This window comes from Raphanus sativus, chromosome 4, assembly GCF_000801105.2.
Source record: "Raphanus sativus cultivar WK10039 chromosome 4, ASM80110v3, whole genome shotgun sequence".
Taxonomy (NCBI): Eukaryota; Viridiplantae; Streptophyta; class Magnoliopsida; order Brassicales; family Brassicaceae; genus Raphanus; species Raphanus sativus.
The window spans coordinates 9,698,758-9,721,623 of NC_079514.1; the positions used below are offsets into that span (position 1 = coordinate 9,698,758).

The 22,866-nt window shown below is 34.5% G+C and overlaps 3 protein-coding genes and 1 long non-coding RNA gene across 4 annotated transcripts; 2 read left to right on the top strand and 2 right to left on the bottom strand.

The window, feature by feature from the left end:
• The first annotated feature begins 7,301 nt into the window (after positions 1-7,301).
• LOC108832468 (alpha-humulene/(-)-(E)-beta-caryophyllene synthase) lies at positions 7,302-10,575 on the top strand. Its single transcript, XM_057008522.1, is given in 10 exon segments — positions 7,302-7,618; positions 7,621-7,661; positions 7,781-8,063; positions 8,170-8,432; positions 8,435-8,502; positions 8,711-8,758; positions 8,845-9,063; positions 9,165-9,303; positions 9,438-9,686; positions 10,104-10,575. Coding segments are annotated over 10 exon segments (1,728 nt in total). The 5' UTR covers positions 7,302-7,491; the 3' UTR covers positions 10,395-10,575.
• A 141-nt stretch (positions 10,576-10,716) lies between these two features.
• LOC108832467 (uncharacterized) lies at positions 10,717-13,038 on the bottom strand. Its single transcript, XM_018605949.2, has 6 exons — positions 12,758-13,038; positions 12,432-12,658; positions 11,919-12,029; positions 11,641-11,799; positions 11,299-11,540; positions 10,717-11,224 (listed from the first exon to the last, which is right to left on the bottom strand). The coding sequence occupies exons 1-6, from the start codon at positions 13,009-13,011 to the stop codon at positions 10,901-10,903; spliced, it is 1,317 nt and encodes a 438-aa protein (XP_018461451.1). The 5' UTR covers positions 13,012-13,038; the 3' UTR covers positions 10,717-10,900.
• Positions 13,039-13,213: 175 nt separating this feature from the next.
• Positions 13,214-14,961, bottom strand: LOC130510917 (uncharacterized). The gene is made up of 3 exons (XR_008944699.1): positions 14,613-14,961; positions 14,147-14,221; positions 13,214-13,850 (listed from the first exon to the last, which is right to left on the bottom strand). It is a non-coding gene; the product is annotated as an uncharacterized LOC130510917 (long non-coding RNA).
• A 5,014-nt stretch (positions 14,962-19,975) lies between these two features.
• Positions 19,976-22,812, top strand: LOC108832469 (probable receptor-like protein kinase At5g24010). Its single transcript, XM_018605951.2, has one exon. The coding sequence runs from the start codon at positions 20,086-20,088 to the stop codon at positions 22,576-22,578; it is 2,493 nt and encodes an 830-aa protein (XP_018461453.2). The 5' UTR covers positions 19,976-20,085; the 3' UTR covers positions 22,579-22,812.
• Positions 22,813-22,866: the final 54 nt, after the last annotated feature.

Below are 22,866 nucleotides of genomic sequence, written 5' to 3' on the forward strand. Positions count from 1 at the left end.
GCTGATCCAGGTCAGAACAATGTGGTACTTTCTTTTTGAATCCGTAATCAATAGATTGGGTTCCGATATACTTGGCTTACATAAATATCAAGTTGTAAACGGTAGAGAATGGGCCTGTTTTATATCTGTTGTGCGTGCCCATTTGGGCTTTATAAATTAACTTGGTCGACAAAAGAAAAAAATGCCGTCGGATACAGTTAGGAGTCCATTTATAGAATTTATAATATACTAGATACTGACCCGCCCTTTCAAAGGGCGGATATATTTTTTGTTTTAATTTTCTTTAAAGAAATTTAATGTTATATTTGTATTTTTTGTAATTATATTTGTATTTTTCTTTGTAATCATATCTGTATATTATTTGTGTATATTTTAAAAAAATATTAGTAAAAGTTTTGATAGTTGTATTGAATTTGTGATGTTACATAATTATAAATTTGTACCCAGTATTTTGAAACCCGATCTGTACCAGCAGTTGAACCGATAAGCTCAGTGATTCGGTATATAATCTGATTTGAATTTTAAGAAAAATCATTATTTATTCATCCAATAAAACTCACGAAAACCCGTTAAAACCCGTAATCCGGCTATCAGTTGAACTAATTCGTAAGTTTTAGTTATTAACCTTTTTCATTTTTAGTTATAGTATTATAATATGTTTGTATTCTAATTAGGAAGTTCTGACTCACCTTTTTAAAGGACGGATATATTTTTTGTTTTACATATTTTATTTAGAAATTTAATTTGTATATTTATGTTTTTCTTTGTAATCATATTTGGGTAAAATATATTTTTTAAAAAAATATTAATAAGATGTTTTGATAATTGTATTAAATTTTTGATGTTGCATGATTAAACACTTTGTACCATAGCCATTTTACACATTACTTTTGTAATTTATTCCTAAAAAGTTATTAACTTTTTTACAAATAACAAAATATTTTTACAATTTTGTTTAATAAACAAATAGTAATTAAATATATAAAATTATATGTTTTCATTAAATTTTCGTGGTATATAATGAAATAACGTTATTATGATATATAATAATTTGTCATGTAATTAAAAATAGGTTTTGTAAATTTTGAACCAATGTAAATGGAAAGACACACTTTAGTTATGTCATCTTATGCCATTTGTTTTTTAATTTACACGTAACTTTTTCAAACCTTATACCTAGTTGGTTGTTATTATAGTATATGGTTTTTTAGTTATGACTCAAGCACGTAGAAATATAACATATATAATTAATAATTTGAGATGATGGAGGAATATATAATGATCGGAGTGAAAGTAGGAACAGTTTTTTTTTAAAAAACAATTATTAAAGAATTGGTTTCCTATAATTATGGAAAAAAAACAGAGTAAATAAATGAAAAATAAAACCAATTATGTAAAATGTTTTATATTGGTTGGTAAAATTTTCTAAATCGTTAGATATATAGGTAGTTTAGTTGGTCTTTTTTTCATTTCTCATTTTACCCTTAATGAGCTTTTAAATATTAGGCAAATCTATAATGGCATGAAAAGTAATATTCCAAGGAAAAGTAAGGGTAAATCCAAAAAAAGGATCCTGATTTAATTATATTGATTTCAAGGCTTACGGACCAGGTTCAGTGGCCCATTTAGGCCCACTAAAGAGGATAGAGTTGTCCGATTCCCGCTTCAGAACCGGAATCGGAATCTTGTGGAAGCTTACAGAATCTCGATTCTAAAACGTTTCCAAAATATTCTTTTTAAAAACACGTTGGAAGTTTACGATTCCGTTTTGGAATCACACTTCCATTTTATTTTAAAATCCATTGTCATAATTCATAAAAATATAAAATTATAGTTTTTAGTTTATATAAAATCCAAATTTTAATAGTAATGAATTAAAAAGAGTAGAAATATACAAATATTAAAAACTAATACTATAAATTATCTCTATGCATTGAATTTTTTATTAAAGATATAGCACATATTCAAATATATTATGTCAACAAATTTATGAAATTTTTAAAATAATTAATATCATAATTTATTTAAACTTAATTTATGTGTATTTTTATAGTTTTAATATGAAATCATTTCAAAATTATTATAAATTAATAAATGCTTTATTTTAAATTTAAATAATATGATTTTTAGTTCTAAATTATATAAAATTTCTTATATTTTAATATATATATATATATATACACGCTTCCAACACATACCCGCTTCCTAATTTTTTAAAAATTTCGCTTCTGCGCTTCCATACGTTTCCGCTTCCACGTACCCGCTTCCGTTTCCATTGTAACGTAGAGTTGAACTTGTCTAGGAAGACAGAGACGAGCATCGGTAGCTTTACAAGAGGATAGAGTTAAACTTGCCTCATGATTTTTTTTTACGGGAATTATTTATATTAATAATCAAAAGTAACATGGCAGAACTCACAACTCCTAATATTTTTTTTTTGGTTTTAGTAATTTGCAAGCCCTCAAGAAAATGATGTCCCGCTGTCGGGAAATAGAAGTGACGATCTCGTCAGAAAGGATATCAGGAACGTGCATTTATTGAAACTTACAAGTCTTGAAGAGTATAAAATGAATTTTAACCATGAATAACAGTTAGTAGTAACAGTGTGCAGTTAAAGAACAACATGTGCTAAGAATATTTTCGATATATTTTTAAAACAACAACCACAAAAACAAAGTTTGGTACATGGTAGATAATTGACGCATGCTTAAATTGTGAAGCACTCGTCTGATTCTGTATCTATGTAGAGCACCATTGCCTTGGTAAGCTTTTGGATCTATATGTGAATAAGTTCTTCCTTCGTTGTAATGATATGATATATCAATTTCAACATTCAATTTGTACACCATTTTGTTGGAAAAAACCATATGTGATGGACATTCGAAAAGAATAAAATAGAAGGGATACTTCTCAAAAATAAAATGAACTTGAAGAAACCCTAAACCTGGCTTCAAATTTTAAGTTACAAAATAAAATAAAATAAATAAACTTGAAGAAGATCTGGTTGAGCAATGTACCTGATAAATGGTTTAGATTGTTGTAGTTGTCAATGTAGAAAAGCCGATGCTCATGAGTTTTGTTTTCTCAAACTACAAGTTACAGAAAAGTATAAGAAAATAGGAACTTATCAAATTATCTATTTTGGATATGTATTTCAAGTTTATATTTTTAATTTTATTTATATTAATTATGTTGATAACTTAAAATGTTATATATACTTCATGCATATATATGTTAAATTCCTCTTATAAAAGAACATATCAAAATACTAAATTTATTTTCTGAAAGCCAACTTCCATCTCTTTCTTATTTTTCAAAAGTATACTCACCCACTTCTAACCTTTAGAATAAGTGCATTTAATATAAATTCAAAAGTCCAGATTTCTCTAAATATGAATATGAGTTTGCAATATAATATATATATATATATATATATATATATATATATATATATATATATATATATATTGCATGTTATAATAAACAAATCATTATAAATTTTGCTATTCATATTACTGTGTGCAATCAGTAATATAAAGCATTATACACATTGTCCGGAAGTTGAAGAAACATTGGCTTCCAGCTTTTGATTTTATAATTTAGTTTCGGCCCTATTTTTCATTAAATTATCTTTGGTCTACTGCCATGTCTCAAGTTTAATCACAAGACTGCCTTTTTCAATTTTGCTTCTTCTAAATAATGGATTAAATGCTGCAAATAATACTTCGTTATATTGCTTTTTCTGGGTCAAAACTTTGTTATGTACTACTACTAACTATGGTTTTATTCTTGGCAAAATTTCAATTCTACCACGAACGAGTTTGATATCACTTTTCAAATTTAGTATTAATGAATGACTATTTTTATAAATACTATAAATTTGTGATAGAGCAACAATAAGCTAATTTTAAAAAAATATTTATAGAACATTTATAAAATCAATCTCAACCCTTAATAACAAATCGTAAACAATAATCAATAAAAAACTAAATCCAAAGGTTATTAACTTTTTTATTGCTAATGTTTTTGAAAAGTGTTAACTAACTTATAGTATTTTTAACAATTTCTCTCTATTTATTCTTTGCTTTGTAATGCAAATTGTTTTTTATAAGCTTGAATCAAATAAAACTTCTAAGTGGTCATTGTCCACTAGTGCTTAACAAAAAACTTCAACTCTCGAATATTCTTTGTTTCCTCTGAGATTCACATGGAGAAAATGGTTATTCATCTGTGGAATAATAAGAACACCGAATATTCTTTGTTTCCCCTGAGATTCACATGGAGAAAATGGTTATTCATCTGTGGAATAATAAGAACACTGAACAATACAGTAAAATGACATCATAACAACCACAAATAACAAAGTTTCGTACATGGTAGAGAATTGGCGCATGCCTAAATTGTGAAGCACCCTTCTAATCTGTATCTAGAGCACCATTGGCTTGGCAAACTTTTGGAGCTATATGCATGCAAGTTCTTTCTTCGCTGTAGTGATATATATAGAGAAATTGCTCCACACACAACTTATCTCCTGATTAACTCAATACCCTAAATCTCATCTCATGGCACTTTGGTTGATAGTCACCAAACTTGTTCCATCATGGATAGTTTGTTAATTTGATCATTATTTTTGGGTTTCAAGCCAATTGACTCTATAATATATCAATTTCAACCTTTATAGAACATTTTACTAGGAAAAACATTCTTGATGAACATATTCGAAAAGAACAAAAGGCTGCTTTCAAATATGGTTTAAATTTATGTTTCAAACATGATTTAAATTTTATAGTCAAACATAAAAGTAAATTCACTTTTTAATTTTTCATTTACCTTATTCATCTTAATTTTTTTTACTATTTAACAAAAGTAACATCACTTTTACTTATTTTTTTGGAAATTGTTGTTAACCTATATCCTCGTCTTCATCATTTATTTGCACAATTACGATCATCATCAATATACCAACTACCATTAATAATAAAAAACATCAAGTTCTAAATGCATTTAAAAATTGAAAGGTACATTTTTACATACATATTTTATACCCACAATTTATTTCTTTTTTTCTTTCTCTCTCATTTCATCCCAAAACCCTAACTTTTTATTCAAAATTTATAAGCTTATTGGAGTTATTTAAGCACATGATTATTTGTCAAGAACGAGTGAAAACTTTCATTAAAAAGTTACGTGTGCTTGGAGAAACTAAACATGAATCTCACAAGAATTTTTATTTTGTTTTTTGCAGATCTGTTTCGGAAAGAAGATTTCTCTAGAATTCTTTTCCATCGAAAAGACTTCTGATTAATTCGTAAATTAATTTACAGTTGACTAGTTTGTGTGTTTTTGTAAATTTCTGGTTGCTGTTACATTCTAATATAATCAGAATCACTTCCTCCTCAAACTATAAGTGGTCCTCTGACAGATGTCTGACATGAGTAAGAATGACAAAGCTGAGGCCAAGAACAGAGTGGTTAAGAATTAATTATCTTTTCATTTATTTTTAATTTTTATTATTATTAATTATCAAAATATAATTCAATTTTTATACATCCCAAATAATTTTTTTTGTCATCACATCCCAAATAATTAAAAATTAAAATTTAAAATATGAATAAATTTTTAATATATAGTTGAAATATTAAATAATCAAAATTTATATATTTGAATTTTTAATATATAGTTTAAATATTAAATAATCATTAATGATGAAAACTATGCAAAGATCTCGATCGGGTTTGATTTCCTGTCAAACAACCTTTCCGTCACAGTTTAGTCTTCTAGCTCCATCTGGAGAAGCCATGGCTCTAAATTTATGCAGGCGTGAGAGAGATTCTTACCCACTTCATTTTCAGAACGCAAACTTTCTGAAAAGTTATTTATCAAATCAAACTACATTTATTCATAATCTTAGGAGATGTATTCAATTTAACATTTGATGTGATTTGGTTTTTAATAGAGTTAAGTTACAGAGATTTAGGGGGGATGTATTCAACCGATAGTTTCAGGTGATTTTTATTAAAATGACAAATTCACTGTTATTCAAACATGAATTTTAAAAACTCATTTAAAATCCACTGTTATTGAACTTAGCATTTCGTAAAGTACTCTAAAATCCATTGTTATTAAAAATATTTTAAGTTGTGGAGTTTTTAAAGTTTTGAGGTGATTTTAGGGTGTTTGGATGGAGTTTCTTAGTTAAAAAAATTAAAACTCAAATCCCATTGTTTTAGGTGATATTCTAGAGTACTTTAACAAAAATCACCTAAATCTCTGCAACTTATTAAAATCATCTAAAACTCTATTAAAACCAAATCACATCAAATATTAATTGAATACATCTTCCTAGGTGATTTTTGTTAAAGTACTCTTGAATATCACCTAAAACAATGAGATTTGAGTTTTATTTTTTTTTAACTAAGAAACTCCATCCAACACCCTAAAATCACCTCAAAACTTTAAATCTCCACAACTTAAAATATTTTTAATAACAGTGGATTTTAAAGCACTTTACGAAATGCCAAGTTCAATAACAGTGGATTTAAATGAGTTTTTTAAAATTCATGTTTGAATAACAGTGAATTTGTCATTTTAATACAAATCACCTGAAAACTATCGGTTGAATACACCCTCCTTAGACTAATTTTTTAGATAGACCAACTAAAGGATAACTCTCTAACTCATGTTCTCGTTTCGGCCTGGATCCATAAATCGATGGGGTTAATTTGCTCAACGTCGGACTTGTCGGGCTGGATTCTGATTACAAATGTAAAGATCGAAGGTTTTTTTATAAATCGAAGAGATTTGCTCATCCCTATTCTGATTACATCTCTACCGTCTAGCCAAAAAATATGAAGAGTGTTTTTAGAATATTCTTTTTTTTTTTTTAAGATTATTCTCAACAATTAAGGAAACATAATTTGCTGCTATGCAGGGGCGGACGGACGTTATGCGGTACGGGGTCACGTGCCCCCTACTGTTTCTAAATTTTTTTTCAAGTATTTGGATTAATTTGTTTAACTTTTTTATAATTTAGTGGAAAAATAGTAGAAGTGTCCCCAATAATTGTTTTTTTATGTTTCTCTTAGTGTTGTGCCCCCAACTTAAAATGTTTTTAGATCCGTCCCTGCTGCTATGTCCCGGTCGAAATTAGTGGGGCAACTTCTAACCAGATTCACATGTTAAACGTATGGAGCGAAAAATGCCATTTTGTCAACTAGCGATATCTAATATCTATCATGGAATTCCTACGTACGTTAACTAATTCATTAAACGGACCACTAGTTATTGTTGTCGACTATCCTAAAAGCCAAAAATGGCTTTTCGTTTCCATGGTGGAAGATTTAATCATGCTTAAATGGTGAACAAAAATGCCTTCTTTTAATGGTTGTAAGTTATATTAGATTAACGAGAATATTTTAACAAAATTTTAAATTTGTATTATGTTTAGCTATTTTTTGATAATATATAGTTATACAATTAGAAGTGTAAAATATGTTAACCATTATATATGTAAAGAGCTCACTCGTTTTGGTAAAGCATTCTGAACCACAAGTGATTGCTAACGTAAACATGAGCATGGGGAGTGTAGTCCACCGTCCGCTAGCTGATTTTTCAGCAAACATTGGGAAGATCTCTTAACTCATTTCTCAAAGTCTGAGCTTGTAAGTATATTCTCTCATATCTTTCAAATTCAAGCATTACATTTATAACATGCATTGGCATCCTCAGTCTATTGTGAGTTGATTCACTCATGCGTTCATATTCTTCCACTTCCATACAGGGGAGTACTGATTCGTTAAAAGAAAAGCATATTACTCTGAAGGAGGCTGTCAAGGAATCGTTTATGGTCTCAAAAGTGAATCCCATAGAGAACATCAAGTTCATCGACGCTCTATGTCGCCTTGGTGTCTCCTATCACTTTGAGATAGACATCATAGAGCAATTGGGAAATTTATTTGATAGCCCTGATTTTAATCCTTTGATACGACATGATGAATGCGATTTATACACTGTTGGGTTGCTTTTCCAAGTTTTCAGGCAATTTGGGTTCAAGCTTTCTGCTGGTAATTATTTAAATTTTATACTATTTTCAAGTAAAATATATAAATGAAATACACTGAAAACTTTGGATTATTTTCATTTAACCCAACTAAAATTTATACTCTCAAGATGTGTTTGAGAAGTTCAAGGGCGGGGATGGGAAGTTTAAAGGAGACTTAGTGGCAGATGCAACCGGTATATTAAGCTTGTATGAAGCTTCACAATGGAACACTCATGGAGAATATATTATGGACGAAGCTCTCGCTTTTTCAAGCTGTCATTTAAAAGAAATCTCTTTTCAATCTATCCCCTATCACCTGGCCGTACGCATCAACAATGCTCTAATTAAGGCATCCTTACCACAAAGGCACTCAAGGATAGAAACGAGGAGATATATATATCATACTACGAGGCAGAAGAGAAGCGTGACGCAGTTTTACTTGAGTTTGCAAAGATAGATTTTATTAGAGCAACGTTATCGGGCGGGACCATTTTGAGTCCTTACAACTAAAAAAGCAGAGGAAGCATGACACACAGTAAGGACGACACATCAAAGACTATTAAGGACGTTCCTTATATAAGGACTTTTTTCCTTGGTCCCCCTCGGTTTTGATGATCAGTGGTCCCTCCCCCCCTTAAGGACGCAGCAAGGACGACGCGATAATGTTGCTCTTATGCTCCAAAGGTTGCACCGCACAGAGCTTGCTTGCGTAACAAGGTAACTATATGAGCGGCTCAACGCATGTAAAAGTATGTGTAGCATGAAGTTGATCATCTCTTTTTCTTTTTCCCATTACATTTCAGGTGGTACGAAAAAATGAAAATCAAATCTAAAGTAACGTACACAAGACATCGAATAGCAGAGGCGTACTTGTGGTCATTTGGCGCATATTTCGAGCCCCAATATTCTCAAGCACGAGTTAGAACAGCTATTGCACTAATCATATTCACAATTCTTGATGATACGTATGATGCGTATGGCACAATGAAGGAGCTTGAGATTTTCACAGATGCAATGGAAAAGTACTCCATTTGCAAAAAATATTAAAAATACAAACCATGTACTATAGATCTTTAATTTTCATATATGGCTATGACTTATATGATATGGATGGCTTTAATAGGTGGCTTCCCGCTCCGCCTAACACGATACCTGAGAGCATGAAGTACGTGTACCGTATCATGGTAGATTTCTATGACAAACTTGAAGAGGAACTTGAGAACGAAGGAAGGTCAGGCTGTGGCTTCCATCTTAAGAAATCAGTTAAGACCGCAAGAAGTATATATATATATATATATATTGGTTTATTAAATGTTCAAATTCATGATTTTGGTTTAAATGATAAATTCATACCAGATTTTCTTGTTTATAAATCTAATAAATTATTTACAATCAGTTGAAGACAACGGCGAATGGATATATGAAAGAGGCAAAGTGGTTGAAAGAAAATTACACTGCTACATTTGACGAGTATAAAGAGAATGCGATATTGTCTTCCGGTTACTATCCCTTGTTTGCAATGACATTCGCGGGAATGGGAGATGTCGCAAATCTTGATGCTTTTGAATGGTTAAGCTCAAACCCTAAAATTAGGGTAGCTTCCGAGATAATCAGTCGATTCACAGATGACATTTCTAGCTACGAGGTGAACAACTAATATTTTCTTATAACAAATTTTGTTAAACAAACGTGAATTAACACACACATATATATATATATATATATATATATATATATATATATATATATATATATAAGAAAACAAATGAAGCGAAACAATCGAAGCAAATACATGCTTAAGGTTACATATTAATTATGTGAATGATAAATTTACTAATCTCAAGACCAAATATTTATTTTCTCTTTAAAAAATATCGCTATCCTGATAAAAGTAGTTTTAAAAAAAAATCTGAAAAGTAGTAGTTCTCTTAACAAAAAAATGTGACTTTTTCTAGTATACATATATTTAAATCAATTCCAGAATCAAAGAGTTTATAAAGTCCTAACTGTATATACATGTTTATTAATTGAAAACATTTGACAAATAGATTATGGTTTGCAGTTTGAACAAAAAAGGGAGCACGTGGCAACGGGTATTGACTGCTATATGAAGCAATTTGGTGTTTCCAAGGAACGAGCAGTGAAAGGAATAGAAACCCTTCTTTCCGATGCGTGGAAGGACATGAACCAAGAGCTAACGAGGCCTCATTCATGCCCGTTCCCTCTTTTGATGCGAATCTTTAACCTATCCCGTGTCATCGATGTATTCTATCGGTACCAAGACTGTTACACCCACCCTGAGTTCCTGAAACAGCACATTGTTTCCTTGTTCATCGAAGATATACCCATTTAAAAACATCTGTGTGATTGTTCCTATATATCTATGGCGTAATAAAATGATGGCCAAATAAATTTCTAGACACTTAAAACGTGTCGCTCTCAACATATATGCCATTTGTATTTCCGTTGTATGTGTGGCTGTTGTTATGCTGGTAGTACATCCATTTCCATTTCTATTTCTATTTTTATTTGTATTTATGTTGGTTAATCCATTTGTGTTCGAATAATTATTTGCATGAGTTGGTTTTTTTTTTATAACTCAGCTGGGAAATTTGAAAAAAAAAACTCAAAATAAAATGTTCTGATTTTAAGTAAGTTTGGATTATGAGATAAATGGTTATTGTTATTTATGAGATAAATGCCCAAAAAAACACACCTGAAACGTGTACTTTTTTTGGTATGAGAACACTAGTTAGTTTTGGGGAAAAAAATTCAAAACTAAAAAGACAATAACAGTTACGATTTACAAAGTCTGTGGCTTCAGAATCCTCTACACCAATCTTAAACCTGTTCAAAGATCTACAATCTTTTGAGGACCAAAACTCCACATCCAATGCCTAGAAAAGTTGCTATGGAGACCCCAAAAACGCCCGAGAGAATCCCTGGGACGACAAGAGAGGTCCATCCTTTAGCGGTCGCCATGGCACAAGCAGTGGTTGGACCTCCTATGTTAGCGTTTGACGCAAGAAGCAGTAGCTTCATGTCGAGACAGAACAGCTTCCCCAGAAGCAAAGTCATTGCAAGATGAACCATTACTTGAATTACAGCAAAGAGGAAGATACTTGGGGCAGTGTTGATCACATTCCATACACTCCCTGTAGCTCCTAGAATCGTGAAAAATACCTGAAAAAAAAAATAAAAGATTCAGAAATGAAAAATGGTTTATAATGGATAGAGTGTGTAATAAAAGGAAGTACCTGCATGAGAACAAGAGAGAAGGTTTCAGCAGAAGGTGCTAGAGAATTGAAGAAATCAGGGAAAGAAGTAGCCAAGAGGACTGTGATGGCTGTAACAGCAGGAAGCATGCCTCTTTGGATCTTCAATAGCTCTGTCATCGAAATAGCAGCTTTACATATGAGGAAAGAAACTGATAATGCAATTGAAGTTGAAACCACTCTGTTCTTGTCCTCAGCTTTGTCATCCTTAGTCATGCCGGCATCTGCAAGAATGAGGAAAGATGCTGAGGTGGTCTCAGGTGGTAAAGTAGCTCAAACGAAGTAGCTCTACTTAGTAATTAGTACAACTTAGACGAACTTTACCAGGGGAAGATGCTGAGGTGGTCTCAGGTGGTATCTTTGAGGCTAACGCAAACAACACCATAAAGTGTAAAGCACAAATGACATTATCCACAGCCACCCCTGCCGCTACAACAGATGGAGAAATGCGCAGAGCCTCTGATATCGCAACAAAGTTAAGGGCTGCAGAGAGAAAAAAAATAAGAACCAACAATAAAGCTATATAACCTTCAACATTGGGTACCAAGATGTGTTAACAAGCTAAAAGAAGCAAAATGAGGAGGAGGCTCAAGAAAACTTACATCCACCAATGTAGCTACCCATAAGAGCAGCTGCTATTTTCCAATTATCCGGACCGAGTGATCTCATCGGTACAAGCATGAAAGCCACCACAGTCCCCACAACCGTCGCCACTGCCACGCACCAACTACATATTAAAAACCCCACTAATCACACCATCATAATAGACAATGCAGCTTCATAAATGAACAACACTCTGTTTCTCAAAACACTCAATCACAATGTAGCTTCATCAAGGACCAACCTTTACACAACACTCTGTTTCTTAAACACTCAATCACAATGTAGCTTCATAAAGGAGCAACCTTTACACAAAAATCTGTTTCTCAAACACTCAAATCACAATGTAGATTCATAAAGGAGCAACCTTTACACAACGCTCTGTTTTCTCAAACACTCAATGACAATCTAGCTTCATAAAGGAGCAACCTTTACACACCTCTCTGTTTTCTCAAACACCTAAGCTAATCCAAAGTCATGACCTTTTCTACATATGAAAGATGAAATCATCTTACCAGACCCAATTAAGAAAGCGAGGAGGAGTGACCCAGTGGATCGGATAATACGACGGAGATCAGCTCTAAACAACAGCAACGGAATCGTATGCGGCAAGAGGAACTCCATGAAGAACGAATACGACGGCGTCTCGAACGGTAAGATCCCTAAGTTGCTCGCGGCGAGCCCAAGCAAGGTGCTGGTCAACGCACCACTCACCATACTCCCCATCTTCGTCTTCTCCGACCTTCGAGAAGTTCGGTAAAACCTCAGAAACCGAATCAGTAATCGATAAAGCCCTAAAAGACAATAACTGGGAAGTCACAAACAGTTGAGATGATTTTACCAGACACCGAAGGCGCCGGCGGCGAAGAGAGCCGCCCATTGACCCCAGTGATCGGTGGGAGATATCAGAGGGAGTCGCAGTTGCGAGGAGACCTCCACACGCCGAGGTGAGACGTGACGCGGAGGTGGAGGAAACTGCGACGGGAGCGTTCCCGGCGATTTGTTCCGGCGGAGGGAAGGCGACACGTGGTGCAATAACGATGCTGGTGGTGACAGTGGATTTAGCGACACACGTGTGAATGTAAGAAGTGCCATTGATTGGAAGCAGAACCGTTGGATACAGTTAAGGAGTCCATTTTATGAGAGCAACATTAATGGTTGGACAAAATTTTGGTCCTTAGAGTATTTTAATGTTATTTTTGGTGAGGGACAAAAACTAAGGACATTCTCATAATATTTGATTATTGGTTGGACTTTGTAAAGTCCTTAGAAAATTAATTAATTATTTTAATTAAAAAAGAAATAGATAATATAGAAAAAAACATGAAAAATTACAAAGTTGAAAATTAAAACATAAAAACATAGAAACCAAAGTACAAAAAACACCAAATAAAATCAATATTGCAAACAGGTTGGATGAGATATTTCAAGAGAAAAACTCGGCTAGGAGCTTGTTTTTGGCTACTTCTTCAGCCTCACTGAGTGGTTGGCTTTTGGCTAGGAGTGTGTCTAAGATGGCAAGCTTTGAAAGCTTCTCTTTCTTTCCCAACTCCTGGTCCCTCATATCCCAAACCTCCGCGTTGTCAGCAACTGACTTCCCCTTCCCATTACTCCTTTTAGCTTTTGCAGCCTTCACACCTTCCGGATGTTCCTCTTGTTCACCAACACTTGCATCAACACTGGGGTTTGCTGCTTGGGAATCTGTTCGAACACTTTTCCTCTTTGATCTACCAGTAGGAGTGGTGTTGAGGTTAAGTCATTTCTGCTCAAACCGCAAGACACACCACGCATGCTCAAGAGTGAATTTGGACTCTTGATCAGCGTAGTAAATTTTATGGGCGACCTTGAGCACATCATTATCATGCTGACCACCTTGAAGTCATTTGGAGGGATGGTTAAATAGGTGAAACTGTAATTACGCCTATCACAATGACCTAACACCAAAAGTACATCTCACTTATTACACATTACACAACCATAATCACCTAACTACCAAGTGCATTAACTACCAAACTAACTAGCCTTGCAAACAAACTAAACAATCAAATCACAATACTTCATAACGGAAACAAGAGTTCAAGTCTACACCCTTTAGTTGCAATCAAACTACAGATTTATTTCAGTATAGAAAGTTAATTATGTAATCACAGAGTTAATATACACGAGTTCAACTAACTTGATTACTTGAGAGATGAAGAGAAAGTTGAGAGATGAAGAGAAAGTTTATTACCTTAATCAAACGGTTGTATCTCTTTCAGATTTTTACTACTCCGAACCCGGTTATTGTAGACGATCCTCACCTTACCTATTAACCTCAGAAGCAAAAGAACACACGTATCAATTAATCAAAACAGAACACGAAAACTACACAGATAAGTATCATCAAATAACCACAGTATCATCAAATAACCACACAGATCCGTATCATCAAAATATATATATAGATATATAGCAAACCAATCAAAGCAATCAAAGAATATAAAGATACAAGGATTTTTCAAATCCATAAAATAGATTTACTGATATTTCGACTTCTCAAATCCCTAAAATATATATATAGCAAATCAATTTTTCAAATCCATAGAAAAGATATATAGATATATAGCAAATCGATTTTTCAATTCCATAGAAAACATATATAGATCGGAAAACGAGAACCAAATTACATGCAAATCATACGGAGGAGGAACATCTACCCTTTAACCTTCGAATACCGGAAACGATGTTGATGAGAGAGTAGAACCGCCGAGATCACCGCCAAGAGCACTGCCGAAAGCACCGCCGAGAGAAAACCCGAGAGAACCGCCGAAATAAAGGACGAAGACAGCGACGAGAGATACGCTTTCCCAAACCGTCGAGAGATACAGAATCTGGAAGATATCCCTCGGAAACACGATCACCAGAGAGAGAACGAAAATCACGAGATTTGTGAAACAAGACCTTCAATCTCACTTCCCCTCACGATTTGCTTTGGCCACTCTCCTCACGCCACGTCTTTCCCAAGGACGCGTGATTTTACTTCTTAGCTAAGAAGCGTCCCACTAATTTTTTGATTTATTGCATTTATTTTTAATGACAATAACACTAAGGACTTCGTTTAGATACACCGTTAATGGTGGTCTGAGTTGATTACAGTATAGGACATATTTTGAGTTTCTATTGCATATTAAGACACTTTCTGCTTGTAAGACACTTTGTGGTGGACCCAAAGAGAATGTAGACTATTATACCCTCGTTGAGACAAAAGAGAAATTGACTTATGATTTAGTCATGGTTTAGTCACGTGAACTTTTGTTCTCGTTTCAATTTTTTTTTTTAAATTGTTTCAAAATAGTTTGAAATAATTATTTTATTTTTTATCAAAAATTTTGGTTATGATGTGGATGTCGATACCAACTTGATTATGGATAAAAAAAAATCTTTTAAATTTGTGGATAGAGAATTGAATCTTAATATGGTGAATAGTCATTCAAACACTAAACATAGATAAAAAAACTGTGACACATTAAAAGGCTATAAATATAGATGACAATGTGTCCACAATCTCAAAGATCAACAAGTTAATAAATTCAAACCAAAAACAGTCAATTACATGGAGAAAAACAAAGGTTGGGTGATGAAAAACAAAACTAAACTAACCAAGAAGTTAATAACTTCAAACATGTCCAACAAAAAAAACAAAGCTCAAAACACTCGATCATATTTGGATAGTGTTGTGGAATATAAAAATGTGGATGGCTATACTTGGAACATGAGTATGTGAAAGTATTGTAGCAGAGAGATGTGGATGTTGATGGTGGTTATTTTTATACTCTGTAAATGTTGTTCAGAACGTCATGAATGGAACTGTGAACCTTGGAGGCCAGATACCTGCCTCAGTTTCTAGGGAAAGCTCAACTGTCTCAAGAATATAGAAAGCTATTTTGTTCACATAATACGAGATAAATCAACCTCCACTTTGGTGATTTGCTCCTCCTTCCATTCTCCACCATGTCCATGTCGCCTCCACCTTTGTATCCCTCACGACTTCTACTTCCACCGTATCCACCACCACCTCCACCTCCTCCTCCTCCTCCCTGAGTAACCATCTCCACCACCACTGAATCCACCTCCGTTATGGATACGACCACAACTTCCAATTTGGTATCCACCGCCATCATAGCCGCCTCCTCCGTATCCACCACCTCCGCATCCATAACCACCTTAACCTCCACTCTAGTATCCACCTCTACTTTTACCTTCGTATCCCCCACTCTCACGTCTTCCACCTCCACCGTATCCACCTCCTCCTCCTCTCGAGTAACCACCATTGTATCCACCTTTCACTTTCATATCCACAACCACAACCACCACAACGTCCACTCCAGTATCCACCGCCACATCCACCACGGCCTCCGCAAGTTGCTCTCGCTTCCACTCCCGTTTTCAATTCCCGTAACGGCGGCGCAGAAGAAGAAGATCAAGAGAAGGTTAGGGATCCGAAGATCCTATCAACTCAAGACTGTAAATTTTCATCGGCGGAACCAGAACGCCATCAAAATTGATTTGCAGAGCAATCTTATCATCAATGTCTCTATCAAAATTGACACATCGTAAATAGTGATGAAGGCAGCAAAGGGCTGAAATCTTGCACTGTTACTCTCATACGCTGGCACCAGAGAAGGAAATTGCAGTCTACGAACATAGCCAAGCCTTGGTAATCTGACATCAATTAGAAAAAAAAATTAGGGTTCTATCTCTTCATCGGGAGAAGAAGGACAACTAAAGAGATTAAAGTTACTGATTGGAGATAATAATTGGGAAAGTGGAATTTTTCTCTTTTACTTTCTTTTTAGACTTTAAACAATTAATCAATAAACCAAAATATTTTGGTTGAGAAAGCAACGAAAGTAACGACAAGAATATGTTGATGGAGGGCATATATGACAATCAACACCACTAAAGTGTGTGGCAAGTGGATTGTGTTTTTTCTCGTAATTAGAAACACAAAAAGTGTCTCTGGAGGTAAATTTTTCCCATTTTATTAAGTTTAAATTTTTATTCCAAGGCCAGCGGATCAGGTTTCGGTGGCCCATTTAGGCCCAATAAAGAGGAAGATGGAGTTGAACTTGTCTGTAAAGAGAGACTACATCGGTAAAGTTTTTTATTCTTTTTCTTTTCTGTTATAGATAATAATAAAAAAAACATTTGTATTTCAAGTTATTCATAATCTTTATATTTCACAAAAACTAAATTTTAGCCGGACCAACATGCATCCAAATAACTCAACCTGAAGCGGATTCAATTTTTATATGATCTGTACGAATCAGTCCGGCGTCATGCATTATGGTTTGTATATATATGTCCAAAACCACACTGTTACTAGGCTATTTGAACATAACCCAAGGATTACGATCTACTTTAACATCTCTATCAATTGATTAACAACTTGCATAATGTTTTTAAGACAACCAGTAATTAAACCGGAAACATTTGGATCATAAATTAATATGATTAGACCAAATATAATTAAATCTGAACACTTCAGTAAAACTTTTAAACATAGTAAATTTTAGTTATTGAATTTTCAATAAGAAATAATTATGAAATAAAGTTAAAATATAAACCAAAATATAAATATTTTTAAATCAAATATAAATTACATTTTGATTTTAAATACTTATTATCATTATTTACAAAAAAACTGAGTGTAATAAATATATATAATTTATTTGTAGTATTACAATGATTTAAAAGATTAAAACTAAAAAATAATAGTAAATTATAAATAATTTAGGTTTTTATCCACCTGATTTATTAACCGATTAACTTGGTCCGACCACCTTTCGGTCCGGGTCCGGGTTTATATATGATTTGCATTGATTTCTCCAATTAATCTAAGGGACATTGTAACATATGGATATATGATATACACCCACCAAATAATTAGAAAGATGGTAATAAAATCTTTATAAACTATCTTAAAGAAGATATTATAACCAAGCACATTGATGTGCTCTCTGATGCGTTACGTTTTTGATGATGGACTACTCGGCGTTTGTGTCTTCTCTCAGCAAATTTGTTGCCGATGTTACGTCTTTCAGCTACCACATGCTTTCTTAAATAATCAACACTACACTACTCTTTTCTTGTTCATGGTTCTTTATTGGTTTTGTTGTAACCATTATGAGTGGTAGTTGACAGATTCTTAGTTTATAAAGTGAAAAATTACTATGTCAATAGCAATTTCTCCTATAAAGCTATACCTATCAAATTTAGTAAGACTAAACTCTATAAATGGTAACTTTTAAGTTTTTAACTGATTATAATATCTACATTAAAGCAAAAATAGGGTTATTTTTGCTCGTGAAGGACAACTCGTGCAAGATTGAGATGTGTATCAACATCAGTAACATCTAGACGATAAAGTCAATTACCCAATATCACTCGTTTATGACCTCACTTGCGTTGACAAATGACATAAACAAAGAATTAGACATATACAAAACAAATAAAACGATGCACATTAGCTTAAACAAAACAAAGACATCAAACATAATATAATCAGAGCTAAGATGGGGACCTGATAAAAAGAAAGAAACATCACAAATCAGAACAAGACATAAACAAGAGAAACATATTTGGAAAACGTAACGATGATTATGACAGCAGATTAAAGTAAAAACAAGATTACCCGACGATCACCAATTTGAGTCATATGATTTAGGAATTCCTATGATTTATTGCTCTCATGTAATCTTGGCATCTTGTTTTCTATACTTTGAGGAAAAAGATGGATTCCTCCTAAGAAGAATACTTCAAATAGCTAGCCTTCGTTATTTTCACTAGCTCGGTCCAAGCCCATTAACTGCATGGTGAAGAGTGAAAACCCAGTCATAATCTTACTTATTTTTTTCTTTTCACTGTCATAATCTTACTTATGATAGCGTATAAGAGTGGTTAGCTAAAGCTTCTATCTTATTAAAGTAGAAGTACTTTAAACTTTTGTTTGGTAACAGGAATATGAGTCTTAAAAAAATTTAATTTTGTTTGGTAACAAAGATAGTAGAGAATTTTGTATTTTCCTTATTTAGATGATAGATTTAAGTATTTAATATATTTTCCTAATTTAAATGATAGATTTCTTTAATAGAATGAATCTTAACCAAAATAAATTTTCTAATAGATTTTTTGTTAACATTTAATATTTTTCAATATTTATCAATAAAAATAATAAAATAAAAAACACACATCAAAATCAATTTATATATCATATAGATAAAATATAAAATATTTATTTATAAATTGTTAGTATAACACTTTTATAATATAAGTCCAATTAGTTATAAATATCAGATTTTATATGATAGACTGTGATATAATAGACGATTAAAATCACATAATATAATTATTTAAAATAATATATAAAATTTTTGTTTTAAAATGTATACTAACAATTATGTAATACATATTAATTTACACTCATATATATATATATATATATATATTATCATTAGAACAAAGAAAAAAATTGAAGTGAAAGCAAATATTTATACGGCCACGGGTCAAACTATAGAAATAAACAACAATGGCGTAAGATTTTTTTTAACAAATTTATTTTAATTTCAAATATGTTTATATATTTTATGTATTTAAAAATTATTTTATTTGTTATTAAGAATGCTAAGATTTTGGAATGGAAAAAATTATGACCCATCTCTATATTATTTAATTAGGAATTTAAAATTTATATCAAAATATTTTTTTAAACATTTAATTCTTATTATAACTACAAATGTTAATTTTCAATCTAAATTTATGTTTAAATATTACAAATATATCATTTATAAATAAAAAAACATAAAATAAATACCCGCCCGGTTGGGCGGGTCAAGATCTAGTTCTTCCTTAATCTTTTACCTAAACAGTAAACTCAATTATTTGAAAAAGCAAAACTTTTTGAAAACGATAGCCACCGAAAAACAAAAAAAAAAAAAAGCTTGTTAAACTAGTTTTTGTTTTGGTTTCCCATTTGTAGTTGACAAAACTCGCAGCTTAATGATTCTCAACACACTTTCTTTTTTATTCACTGACATTAGTGGAAACTACAGAACAGCGCCAGCGAATACGCACTCTCTATTTCCTCTTCCATCTTCATCTTCTCCTCTCACAAAGCTATCATCATCTCCAATGGCGTTTCCAGTAAATCTAATCCTCACCCTTATCTTCTCTCTCCCCCACCTCTCCTCCGCGTCCTTCACTCCACCCGACAACTACCTCCTTAACTGCGGCTCCAACACCAACGCCTCCTTCTCCACCCGCTCCTTCCTCGGCGACTCCTCGAACCAAGCCTCCACCTTTCTCTCCGCCGACCGATCCATCTCCCTCTCCGACCAAAACCCACCTCCAAATTCCCCCGCTCTATACCACACAGCCCGCGTCTTCCCCGGCGGATCATCACCCCAATCTCCCGCCTACAGACTCCACCTCACCACCAAAGGCACCCACTTCATCCGTCTCCACTTCGCGCCTTTCAAAGCTCCCACCTTTAACTTAAACTCAGCCAAATTCTCCGTCTCCGTTAACGGATTCTCCCTCCTAACAACCTTCACCCCCACCTCCTCCGTCGTCGTAGTGAAAGAGTTCATACTCAAAATCGATTCCCCTGTTCTCGAGATCTCCTTCCTCCCCTCCAAAGCTTCCACCTTTGCCTTCGTCAGCGCTGTCGAAGTCTTCTCAGCTCCTAAAGATTACATAATCGATCAAGGCACCAAGCGCGTGGTCCCAAACTCCGCTCAAATATTCAGCAACTTATCCTCCCAAGTTCTCGAAACAGTTCACAGAATCAACGTCGGTGGTTCGAAGCTAACTCCGTTCAACGATTCCCTCTGGAGGACTTGGCTCGTCGACGACGACTACCTCCTCCTCAAAGGAGCTGCGAAGCGTGCGTGGACTACACACACTCCGAATTACCAGAGCGGTGGCGCGACGAGGGAGATTGCTCCTGATAATGTCTATATGACCGCGCAGGAGATGAACAGAGATAACCAGGAGCTTCAGGCGAGGTTCAACATCTCCTGGGAGTTTCCCGTTGGTTCGAGAAGTGTTCTTCATTTGGTTCGTTTGCATTTCTGCGATATCGTTAGCTCCTCGCTTAACCAGCTCTACTTCAATGTCTTTATCAATGATTTTTTGGCGTATAGAGATGTTGATCTCTCTGCGTTGAGCTTCCATGTACTCGCCTCTCCGTTTTACGTTGACTTCGTTGCTGAGTCTGACCGGGATGGGATGGTGAGGGTAAGCGTTGGACCGTCTGATCTCAGCAACCCGGCGAGGGTTAATGCTATACTGAACGGAGTTGAGATCATGAGGATTGTGAGTCCTGTGAGTTCTAAAGTTGGGTATGGAAAGAAGAACGTTGTGTGGATCGTTGCTGGCTCGGTGTTGGGGAGTCTTGTGCTTTTGTCACTCCTCGTCTTGTGCTGTTTGTGTTTCTGCAGACCCAAGAAGAAGAAGAGCAGAACCAAGAGGTCAGAGAGCACCGGGTGGACGCCTCTGAGGAGGTTCAGAAACAGTTCCATCAGTAGAACAACCGAAGGAACCGTTAGCTCTAACGGCTACCAGACTCTGAGAATCTCCTTCGCTGAGATACAGTCCGGAACTAATAACTTCGACAAGAGTTTAGTCATCGGAGTTGGAGGGTTTGGAATGGTCTTTAAAGGGTCTCTCAAGGACAACACCAAAGTAGCGGTCAAGAGAGGCGTCCCCGGTTCAAGACAAGGCTTACCGGAGTTTCTATCCGAGATAACCATTCTTACCAAGATCCGTCATCGGCATCTCGTTTCGCTTGTTGGATACTGCGAGGAACAGTCTGAGATGATCCTTGTTTACGAGTACATGGACAAAGGACCGCTCAAGAGCCACTTATACGGTTCCACCAACCCTCCTTTGTCATGGAAACAACGGCTCGAAGTCTGCATTGGTGCGGCGAGAGGTCTTCATTACCTCCACACCGGTTCTTCTCAAGGAATCATCCACCGTGATATAAAGTCCACCAACATCTTGCTGGATAACAATTACGTGGCCAAAGTTGCGGACTTCGGACTGTCGAGATCCGGTCCTTGTCTCGATGAGACTCACGTGAGCACGGGGGTGAAAGGAAGCTTCGGTTATCTTGATCCTGAGTACTTCAGGAGACAACAGCTCACCGATAAGTCCGATGTTTATTCGTTTGGAGTCGTCTTATTCGAAGTTCTCTGCGCTAGACCAGCTGTTGACCCGTTGCTCGTAAGGGAGCAAGTGAACTTAGCAGAGTGGGCTATTGAGTGGCAAAAGAAAGGAATGCTGGACCAGATAGTTGATCCGAACATTGCTGATCAGATCAAACCGTGTTCCTTGAAGAAGTTCGCGGAGACCGCGGAGAAATGCTGTGCGGATTACGGTGTTGATAGACCGACCATAGGTGATGTTCTGTGGAACTTAGAACATGTGCTTCAGCTCCAAGAATCTGGACCGTTGGAGAACACTGAAGAAGCTTGTGGAGATGTTACTGGCTCAGGGACGACGGCAAGGCAAGGTTTGACTAGTGACTCGAACACGGAGAGGGACAGTGGAGATGGAACTTCAGGTATAATCGATAGTAGCCAAGTGTTCTCTCAGCTCTTGAACAACGCTGGCAGATAATAAAACAAGTCACTACTATATAGAGTGTTTTTCATAGTCGATACTAAACCGGGAAACCAAAATGGTGTACCGGTATATCTCAGATTTGGTTTGTGTGCGGTATAATTCGGTTTGTGTGCGGTATAATTCGGTTTGTATAACTTGTAGAGTCTTTTTGTTTTCAATGAATGTATTCTTCATTTTGTGCAACTTTTGTAATACGTGCGGATGAAGCAGAACCGGGAATAACCATTATATTGCTTGTGTTGTTTGGTTTAGATTTTGGGTTGGTGAATCTTAAACCGGTAT

Excerpts from the sequence above, each read along its gene's own strand:
- LOC108832469 (XM_018605951.2), top strand. The coding sequence starts at position 20,086 with ATGGCGTTTCCAGTAAATCTAATCCTCACCCTTATCTTCTCTCTCCCC.
- LOC108832467 (XM_018605949.2), bottom strand. The coding sequence starts at position 13,011 with ATGGCACTTCTTACATTCACACGTGTGTCGCTAAATCCACTGTCACCA. Across the intron at positions 12,659-12,757 it reads GCCGGCGCCTTCGGTGTCTG|GTCGGAGAAGACGAAGATGG; the intron begins GTAAAATCATCT and ends AACTTCTCGAAG. Across the intron at positions 11,800-11,918 it reads GGGTAGCTACATTGGTGGAT|CCCTTAACTTTGTTGCGATA; the intron begins GTAAGTTTTCTT and ends TTCTCTCTGCAG.